Below are 11,018 nucleotides of genomic sequence, written 5' to 3'. Positions count from 1 at the left end.
TTGTTCAGAGAAGTCTCACAGGAAACAGGAAAATCAGTCCACCACATTTTCAACAGAATCACTCGGATGTTCCAGACACATATGGCGCTTGTGCCAGACTATTGAGAGATCAAGTGAGACCACGTCTGCTGGAAAGCCCCTGTCCAAAACCAGCAGGACAAACTCCTGAATATCCAAAAAGGTGGTCTCTGCTGTTTATCCTGGATGGGAACAATATTCATCACTGAAACAATATATTGGACATAGGTTTGAAGTCTGCAAGTTCTTTAGGGAAGAGCATGGCCTTCTATAGAAGCACAGTAGGTAACACTTGTTTCAAAAACTGCTATAAAATCCACAGGAACTGCCCGTAGACCTAAGAAGGGTGGTGTACGTAATAAACAAAAGCAACAAAATATCCTACTAGGATTCATTCATCAGAGAAAATAAATCACATTGGTTGCCTGTTAGTCAATCCAATCACAAACAAATAAATGTAAGTGATAGGAGACCGGGAATTTGTATAATAATACTTTATGTACAACAAAGGCATTGAGAAACTCAAAATCAAAAAATCTATAAAAAATATCAATAGCACTCTCAAAAAAGTGATCCCACAGAGCAAACGTGAGTGTGGTAAAAAGCAACAATAGTGAAGTGATCGTAAAAAGGCAATAGACAATGAGATGGTCAGGTGCTGGGCTAATACATCAAATGTCTACATTTAATAAGGAATAATTCAATCACTATTCTCAGTGGCTCCTGATTGACTCATTTCCAGGTAATGTCTTTATGCACTCTATTGTTGACGACGTTTCAACCCTCTGTGGGTCATCAGGGCAGGGGACACATTTCAGAGATAGGGTAGATCCGAATTCACTTGTGGCAGACAGTCCAAGTAGATGCGACGTCATGGACCTGAAAGTAGACTGTTGCCGGAAAAACTTCAACTGTTACATCCAGATATCAGGCTTAGATGAATCAAAGTGTGGGGTGGGGGTTTGCAGACCACCAAATCCTGACCATAACCTTGCACTCAATTGGCCAATATAATAAGTAGAACGGCGGTGGTCTGCCCTCTAAATGTAGCATGCAGGACTGAATCTCACCATCAGCGCATTCTCCAATGAACCTCGAGAGAGTGAATCTCTCTGACAGCGCATCTGAACTAGAATGATTATTGATGGAATTATTCCTTAATAAATGTAGACATTTGTTGCATTAGCCCTGCAGCCTCCAGCACTATTGTTTTCAAGCAGCGCGCGATGTCGCGCTTTACCGATCATCTCATTGTCCATTACCTTTTTAAGATCACATCACTATTGTTGCTTTTTACCATACTCACTTGCACTGTGATCACTTTTCACCGAGCACTATTGATATTTGTTGTAGATCGGTTTGATTTTGAGTTTATCAATTTTTTTGTTGTTCAAAAACTATTATACAAATTCCAGGTCCCCTAACATTTATATTTACATTTATTTGTGATGGATTAACTAACTATCACCCGATGTTATTGATTTCCTCTATTGAATGAATCCTAGAAGGATTTTTGTTGCTTTTGGTGTTTAAAAAACGGGCACAATCCTTTTGTGAGAGTTTTGTTCTGACCAGGAAGTAGCAAATAACGGAGGTATTGATTTGAGGACTTTTTTTGCGTGTTTTAGTAATCATGGGTCCAACAGCCGATGTTCTTTAAGTGATTGGAGAAACTTCGGAGACTTACAGCCTGATTTAGAGTTTGGAGGATGGGTTACCCTGTCCAACTTATCGCAAATGCACTATATCCTATCACACTTGTAATAAGGCAGAAGGGACATCCGCCATGTTTGTAACAAAGTAACTCACCCACCAAACTCTAAAGTAGGCCCTAAGTGTTTTTGCACTACAATGTCTTCTGCTACGCTAGTCGGTCATTAAATGCATTTTGTTGTAACAATTACTAAATTAATTTACTGTATGTTTTCATAGAAACCTTCGTTTCTTTGACCATCCACAGTCATTGTCTCACAGTGAAATATTGTTCATACTTTATGCAAGGTGACTATTGGAAAACAAGATAGGAGAGTGGAAATCAATCCAGGTTATTAAAAACTGTAATACATGAGGAAACAAACATCTAAAAACGTGTGCTTGCCACAAATAACAGTCTGCATGTGCATTTTAATCTCCCTAGCATGGGTTCCATTTGTTCCTATGTAACTGCACCTGCATGAGCACTTGTATCAGAGGTAGCAAGACACTAAGTACTGAAGGCAGAATAGAGATGAGTTTCTTGAGGTACTGTGATGAAGGAAATACCACACCATGTGCAAATAAGATTCTGCCAGCCACCACATTTCTGAGAACATATAATGAAAATTCCAAGTGAACTGCAATACATTTAGAGAATAGGGGAGTACTTCATTCCAAGTTCTAAACGGCTATCTTGAAGCTAATGTTTTGATGAGAGAATTTTATTGGAAACAAAGTCAAGTAACTTTGACAACTGTTGTTTGCGAATGTTCGTGCATAGCACTTTCTATTTCAACAAAAACATGTAACGTGTTAATGTTCCAGACTTGAACATACATAAAAGAGCTGAATGTTTATTTCATGGGACTTCAAGTTATCATACAATTCAGCAAATGCCGAGTGCAACTATTACCAAAAAATAAAGTAATGAACTCTAGATGTCACTTGTAAAAACAGCAGCCATTAGTACATATGTTCAAATATTTGTACATTCTTTGCATTGTCGACACAAACCGCGAGCAACGAAATTCACAACAAAACCTTTGATGAGTAGGTACAAAACTTTGGCTGTGTTATTAATACTTATTTTACAAGGACAAGTATGCATTATCAAGGGCCACTCACAATACATGGAAATAATAAATATTTTATATCTAGACAGCACAATAAGGTTAACTATCTTTGAATAAAATTTTCAAACAGACAAACTTTTTTATTGTACGCTCTAAAGTGGCCAACGTGAACCAGCATATAAAACATATCTTTTCAACAATAGTGCCTCTGTACAATAAGACAATTCAGATATCTACTAGCCCATTTCACCCCTTATAGTCCTCTCCAACACCAATTTTCCAGAAAATGTACTTTAGCCAAAGCCAGGCTTTCTTTGCTATTTAGTAGTGGTGCTCGTAGGAGTTTTCATTCTTTGCAGATAACTTGTTTCACTAAAAGAGGAGCCAAGTTAACATACGTTTTGAGACCATGACAACAAAATGTCTTCCACAGGTAATTGCTCTTGTAGTCAGTAAAACAAAATAGACTTTTACATCTCCTCTTCAGCATAACTTTAATCAAAGAAATGGCGAATAGTGAAGATGTGCCTCCTCAGAGATCGCCAACTAAAACAGTGTCTGGTTGCGTAGAGTGGACCCCAAGTCTCCATCAGAAGGTCTTCAAGTTGTTGAATGCTTAAGTTATACCAAAAAATTAAGGTAAGGTGACAATATTATCAGTGTCTACTGGCTCACTGGTACTAGGTCGATCAGCTGCTGCTTTGGGTACTTCGGGCTCTATGGAAGACTGAGCACTGGAGCTAAATGAATGAATGCTCTGCGCATCAACTGGAGGAACCAGAGTGAGAGATTCCACACTCAGTGCGTCTGTATTGTCATCAGAAAATAAAGAGATGGTTGGCTGCTGTGCAGGAATCAGGCTGGGGGATAAATGTGCAATTTCTAATTCCAGCTTTTTTGAAGAGCTCTCTTTGGGTTTGGAGGTGGCCGGCTGGGTTTCATCAACAAACTCCACCTGACTGGAGATGACTGGTGGGGGATGATCAGTGCCAGAAGGTTCATCTAAGGAGGAAAGTAAAACAGAATGAAATACTGAAATATCTGACAGCTTTTACATTGCTACAATTGAATTTTGATTCGCCAATTATAAAAAAAAAAAGAAGACCCAAATTAATGACCTTCAGCCTTAAAAGCAAAAAGGAGAATTTTTTCTGAACATTACAATGAGTCCGAAAAAAAAAAAAGCTCCTAAACTGTTGACATCCAGCATTGTATCAGACGTGCCATGGCTCCTTTCTGTGCTGTATTAAGAAGGGCTACAGCAGGGTAAATATTATTGCCCTGTGTAACACCTTGCCGCAGAATACGAGAAGCTATGAGGTTATGGAGAGCAAAAACAAATTTCAAAGTTAATGGTTGCTTAAGTAAATACCAAAAAACATGACAAGTCAGACAAATAACAAGCTTAAACGAAACCACTGAGAAAACTAAAGTTACAGAAATTGAAAACAAACGTTATATTCAAATATAGTTTAGTGGAAGAATGAGAAGACCAATTCTAACCACACATATGCAAAGATAGTTTTCTCAGAGAGTCCCACTGAATGAGGAAACCTTCGAAAAGAGAGCACATGCTTCATGAAGGTAAAAGTAAAAGAAGGCCGGTTTAGAAAAGAAATTGCCATCATTATATAATAAACATCCAAATAACATGCTGGTCTTTTACTGCACACCCAATCTGACGATATTACACAATTAACACTAAAAACTAAACGTAAACAACAATGTTGAGTATGTATTATATACAGACATACGACCACAGTCACCTTTGTGTTAACATGAAAAAGTACAGTCTATGATTTTTGTAAAATGATATTTTAATGAAGAAACTAAAATGTTACAAAATCAGAATGGCACTAATTTTCAGGGAAATAATTTTTTTATTTAGATAATTGTCTTACGTATATTTTTAATATAAAAGTTAGTACAAACTTTTCATCGGAAGTGGTATTACTCAGCCACGTCTTTATTTTGAGCTACATATGTGTACATGCAAAAAATAAAAAAATAATACATATATTGATTATCCCTTGACATCAGAAGGCAACCTACGAATGCTTTGAAACAAAAAGTAACTTAGCATGAATAATTAAAATACTATACTAACTAGGCCAGGCCTTAATTGCCATATTCTTTCAGGTCTTGAGCACCACTCTGCACTAGAATGTTTAAGACTGTGTTATCCTTCACATTTGGAGCTAATGTGTGTCAACAGTTTCCTTCAAAAACAGTGGCTCGCACTCTGTACGCATGAAAAACATGATGACTCTCATGATGACAGGGCACATGCTAATCTAATGGAAATACATTTCTGATTCGAAATGTATTCTATTGCCTAACCACTAACAGAGACCATATTTGGGATCAATTTCAAGGTAGAGCCTTGAAAAAAACAAGCATTTGCAATGCAATCCCTCTCGCCCTCAGGACCTTATAAGTATTTAGCCATGCAGCACATTTTCCTGGGTGCCGCAACATCTACTATTCTTCAACATGGAAGCATTGACACTAATAGCACTCCTTTGAGAAGTACTTGAAATGAAACCATTATGGTCATTTGTGTGTGCGCAATGAGAGTGGTTGTTAAATATGTACCAAAGCACCTGAGCTACCACTGATTGTACTTTCAATATTGCAATTTTTCCTTTTCTTGCCAGGTAATTTTCTTAACCTTGCCACATAAAAGCGTTGTAAGCAGCCAGTCGAACCAATCCATTCATAGAAGGGGTTAAAGGTTTTTTGATGAGATAAAACTCACTTTTTTTGAAATATTCCTTAAAGTTATGATTGAGAAGTGCAACCATTTAATAATACTGCCTCCCTAAAATTGATCTGCCTGATAACACTGAATCTCGGAAAGGCTTGCTAAGCTGGGACAGAGTCAATTTAAGGAGCAGGTTCCACTCACTGAAATGGTCCGGTCTGGGGCTCCACATGAAGCGTGACTTTGGTGGCGTTATCGTTAGCCATCATATTGGTACTTTAAAGTATATTTAGCGTTGCATATAGATGCGCTGTGCTGCGATTGACAAGCCACTAAAATGTCAGTAGAAGCTAAGAAGGCGCAGAAGGTGCTTTATGCTATAAGTATAAGAGAGACCTGGCTTGAATGAGGGTGCATCAACAGTGTGTTGTGTTAACACATTTAAAAAAAAAAATAATAAAAGAAGTGATCAGGTTGCCGAAAATTGTCAGAGCATAAAATATGGCATTTCGCAAGAAAATAAATGTGGGCAAATGACATTTTTCAGAAAAGAGTCACCAGACAGCGTTCAAAGTTGTGCTGCATGTATTTTCATGAAAACGTGAACAGTTTGCTGTAGTGACAAAAAATTTAAATGAAAACGCACGTGAGTGGCTGAGTTGCACTTCATAAAAAACTCAAAGGGTCTCGTTAATAGCTGTAAGTATTTCCCGTTGAAACTAAACATGCTAGGGATTTTTAACCATTTGAAGGAAGTGATAAATACTATTATATGATAAACACTATTTATCAGCGTTTGGATCCTTTGAGAATGCAACCAGTTATTTGTGTTTATCCTGTATCGGGCTTCCATCGCCTGCTGCACAGTGCGCCTAGAGCAAATGTTTTGTGCAGCAGGCGCTAAACAACCCGCCCCTCCCCCGCCCCCATGTGCAAATGGACAAGCACTATAACTCATTGCAAAGCGTTATAATGCCCCGTCAAATTTTTTTTTTTATATGTAAAACGTTATTGTATATGCCGTAATTTCCCTAAAATTATCCTGCATCAGGTTATTTCTTAATGAAAAACTGTTGGTGTGAAGATGAATGCTAATTAAAAATGGTCCCATCATGCTGTTTTTACGACATAATCCCATAATCCATGGGCTTTTTACAATGACATTTGCTGCTAAAGAGAATAGTTTACTAAATGAGCTGCTGTAAATCCCAATTGTGTTGGTTAAATACAAACATATTATAGTTCCCATAAGCAAAAACTAATAAGTCCCTGCCTCGGTGAAAGGGATTCCGCAAGTCTTCCGTCTTATTTAGCAAACATATACAAAATACATTAATCTCTGCTGCTCTGTGAAGGTGGCATGCATATGTTTAGCAAATAAAAACAAGTGAAAATGTTACTTGACAACAACATTGCACCCCAGAAAAGATATGCAGCTGTCCCTGTACTTTGGGAGATATTGAGTGGAAATGAATACAAATCTGTGCTCAGAAACCAGTCAGGGATGGGGGGAGGGGGGCAAATCAACCGCTGCTCACAGCAGGAGCTGTGGCTGCTCGTCTGCGAGATCATCTGGCCCGCACCCAGAGTGTGGATCATGCACTCTTCTTTATCACCCACCAACTTTCCATGTGAGCAGCAGGGCCGCAGAAGGCCCCACTTGAAAGGCAAGCACCAGAGAGCCGCCAGTCTGTACCCACGGCCCACCAAGGGCTCGCCTTATTTACCGATAAAAAACACAGCTCGTGCATGCCACAACTGAGGAAGGAGTGGTGTTACTTACCTCGGAGCAGTAGTGGTGGGGCGGGCTAGCAATGATGTAGGATGGGGGTGTGGGGTGGGTGGGCGGCACAGGGAGATAAGTGACGTGCGCGAACGGTGCACAAACTAAATAAAACTGCCTTTGATATGAAACTGCTGGGCAGCGACCTCCAAGCGAGGGGTGGTGGTGGTGGCGTGCTCAGTGATGTGAAGGGGTCGGTCAACCTGTGTTGTGGAAGGCGGGGGCAGCCAATGCAGGACATGAAGATGAACGCGAACACTACAACTTCTAGCGATACCAAGAAGGAGCCTAGCGGCCGCATTCTAGTTCACTTGTAGTTTATTCAAGGAGTAGCCGGGCAGGCCAACATATAGGGCATTGGCATAGTCCAGGCGGGACAAAACCAATGCCCGAACAACCGTTTCCTTAGCCGATCTAGGGAGAAGAGGGAGAAAACTCCTAAGAACCTTAGAAGGCCAAAGCAACCGCCCGAGATCTTCTTCACCTGGACCGAAAATGACAGATTGTCTTCGAACCAAACTCCAAGGTTTTTAGCGGAGCTCCCATTAGAAGAGGGAGGGGGAAAATCCGGGGGCCAAATCTTACATCTAAAGTCCGAGGGGAAGTTACCATAAAGAAGGATCTCCGATTTGTCTTCATTGCACTTGAGTTGAGCCCTGGCAAGCCAACCAAATACCGAAGACAAACACTTCTGCACAGGCAGGACGGAATCATCCTCCTTGCCCCAGGTGAAAAGAAGCTGGGTGTCATCGGCATAGGCTATCACCTTAGCCCCCAACTTCTCGGCCAGAGAGACCAACGGTGTAACATAGATGTTAAAGAGGAGGGGGCTAAGGGACGAGCCCTGGGGGACACCTGTAGAGATCTCCTGCTGGGGGAGGCTGCGGAAGGCAGCCAAACCTGTTGGGTACGACCCTCCAGAAAGGACCTCAGCCAGGCCAGAGCCAAGCCAGAGACCCCGATCTCGGAGAGGCGGGAAAGCAGTCTGGCATGCGGCACCGTGTCAAATGCAGCTGACAGATCAAGCATCACCAAAGCTGCTCTGCCACCAGCATCTAAACAGTCCCGAATAGCCTCCGGCTATTGAACATGCTCCGGTTGAACATGCTGTTCAACAATGATAAGAAGGAGGGACAACCCTACAGTGTCATTCAACATCTATGCTCTGAAATAACCACTACTACAAGGACATTTCTTATCCATGTATGGAGTTAAGATATTCTATATTTATGTTCCAACTCAGACTATTCAATTTCTACAAATTGGAGGTTCTCCGTCAAGGGAGCCTTCATGCAACCATTCTCTGGAAGGAGTATCTCAGAACGGCGATTCCACCTCTATACGCAAAGGTACTTCCTGTGCTCAGATGTTCTGAGTTTAAGCGCCATAGGGCACACTTTATTTGGGCCATTCTGCATATTGACTTTGGAGGAGCCTTCAAAGCATTGTGCACTTTTGTGACTGCCTGAGTTTGATCCATCAGCGTATATTTTCTGGTGGGAGACCTTATGTATGGTCAATTTTATAGGTACTGTAGGGGTACCACCTTTTGGTCATCTTTTAGCCTAGGTGCTGTGGTAGGATCCCTATAGCATCATTCATCTACCATGCTTAGGAGGGACTAATTATGTACCATTGAACACCCAGATGTTTTGGACGAATAACCTCTGTTTGGTCCTTGAGTATATATTTTCTGTGGGACTAATTAGGTACTGTCATTTATCAAAGGTGCTCTGGGGTTATTACATCTTTTTGATTCAGCCTATAGGTCCTGGAAAAAACAAATCTGTAGGGACAGTTAGTATCTATGCTATGGTGAGAAGATTTTTGTTTAGTTACTCAAAAGCTGTACACTGGAGGAACCACTTCTGGTAAGCAGTTCAGCACAGAATTTCTTTGCAGACCACCTATACATGATTATCATTCTCAGAACAAACCACACCTGCAGAGTCACCGTACATAAACAAACTTGAGATACTTCTTTGTTTGGGTTGGATTAGTATCTGTGCTCTGAAGTGGCCATGTTTATAGATTCATTCAACTTCTATCCGCTAAAGTTGGTTCAATGAAAGTTGATTCATTCTGCGTTCACATACTGGAGGAGTCACTTCTGACGGATTGTTCATCATACATGCCACCATAACCTTTGCCTCTCTGTTACCAACGGTTATCTTGTGATTGCTTAACTTGATAGAAAGAAACTCGCTCAATATATCTTACCTAAGCAGATGTTAACCTTTTTTTTCCCCCGGAGTTTTATATAGAGCAAACTTGACCCGAAGGTATAAGAGCGCTTTACATGACCACCAGTTGCATTGCAGATGGACACATTCATTTTGTTAGGCACAGGGAGATTAAGTGATTTGCCCAGAATCACAGAATGTTAAACGTGCCTTCCGAGACTAAAACCTGTGTACAAGAAACAAGGAACACCCTACTCACATGGAACCAGGGTACATCGTACATAAACAGAAACCGTGGTTCCTGTGGACAAATGTAATCAATAAACATGAACCATTGGGAAGGAATAGTGCCAAAGTTTATTGCAGCTAGTGTAACAAGTAAACATACTGAATGCAGAGGTATACGGGAGACAGAAATCGAAACTAAGGTTTAATTTACCTTATTTTCTTTTCCTAGGCTTGTTGGCAATTAAAAGAGAGGCATGCTACTTTTAATATTTAAAGTTCTGTAGAAAGGAAATAGAAAATCAAAGCCTGGAGGTTCCGTTTAAAGTGTTGCCTAGCTGGTAACTGTGCTTCAGTGTAGGTACTATTTTTCCCTTTCACAAACGTAAATAGATTATTCATTTGAGAAAAACTACCCAATTTCCTAAAAATGTATAGATATTTTTAAAAAGGCTCTGTAATGGATTTAGCGACAGTGGACATTGCAGCCAATGCACCTGAATACAATTTAGAACTTGAGACATTGAGATCACATTACATAGGTTTTGCAAAATGGAGCAATGAGCCTTTTTTTTTAGGTCAGGCCTAGGCAGCGCATGTGCTGTCTCTCGACATGCTGTATTCAGGCTATGGCTTTTGTCAGTGTTCTTTAAAAACGTTCCTTCTAACTGGATAATGGTTCCGGCTTGTCCCACCCTTTTTCTCAATTGTGGACTCCAATAGATCGCCCCCAGGACTTGTCCTTTTCCACTTGTGCTATTGTATCTCCCGTCTTTGGAACTTTTTTTATACATTGACTCTGAGCACTTCCAGCGTGGCATGCGCGGCAGAGCCTTTCTTGTTTCGCACGGCTTGCCCACCTCCATTTCTATTAATTTTGAGCATTCTGTAACTCTCAGAGCTGCACCCGTTTCATGAGCGCCATGCTTTTTCACACCAGGTACTTCCAGTGTGGCACGCCGCACTTTATCTTTAAGTATGGTGGCCACGCCTTTCTTTTGTTCTGCATTTTCACACATCTGTAGCTGATTTCCTATTCTTAGTCCTGAAACAGCAGCATTGTAAGCACGCACCTTTGAGAAGCAGTACAACATATTGGTGAATTATAGGTAACAATTCATCAATATGTTGGCATTCTCGTGCTTTGTTGATTTCCTGCCAGTGAAAGGCAGAACGCTGGTATTTTAGTGCATATTTTGTAAATGACGTATTTTTAACTTTAGCTGTAACGAAGCCTGTCAGACTGGCATTGGTTTAATCGTTTGTGTCTGCTGTGTTTCCGTGTCAGATGGCACACTTAACGGTTTAAAGTGGTCGGATAACAGCAAACAGTGTGG

General features: G+C 40.6%; 1 protein-coding gene across 4 annotated transcripts in view; it reads right to left on the bottom strand.

Annotated features, from left to right (window-relative positions):
• Window positions 1-2,419: 2,419 nt before the first annotated feature.
• The window catches only part of CLEC16A (C-type lectin domain containing 16A), a 645,672-nt gene continuing 637,073 nt past the window's right edge, over window positions 2,420-11,018 (bottom strand). For all 4 annotated transcript variants that reach the window (XM_085632123.1, XM_085632125.1, XM_085632126.1 and 1 more), the window contains one exon: window positions 2,420-3,788. In XM_085632123.1, the coding sequence (XP_085488249.1) occupies window positions 3,421-3,788 (368 nt within the window). In that variant the 3' untranslated portion in view covers window positions 2,420-3,420. The remainder of the gene's footprint in view (window positions 3,789-11,018) is intronic.

The sequence above is a fragment of the Triturus cristatus genome, chromosome 10, assembly GCF_964204655.1.
Source record: "Triturus cristatus chromosome 10, aTriCri1.1, whole genome shotgun sequence".
Lineage (NCBI taxonomy): Eukaryota > Metazoa > Chordata > Amphibia > Caudata > Salamandridae > Triturus > Triturus cristatus.
This window is presented reverse-complemented; position numbering and strand designations above follow the sequence as displayed.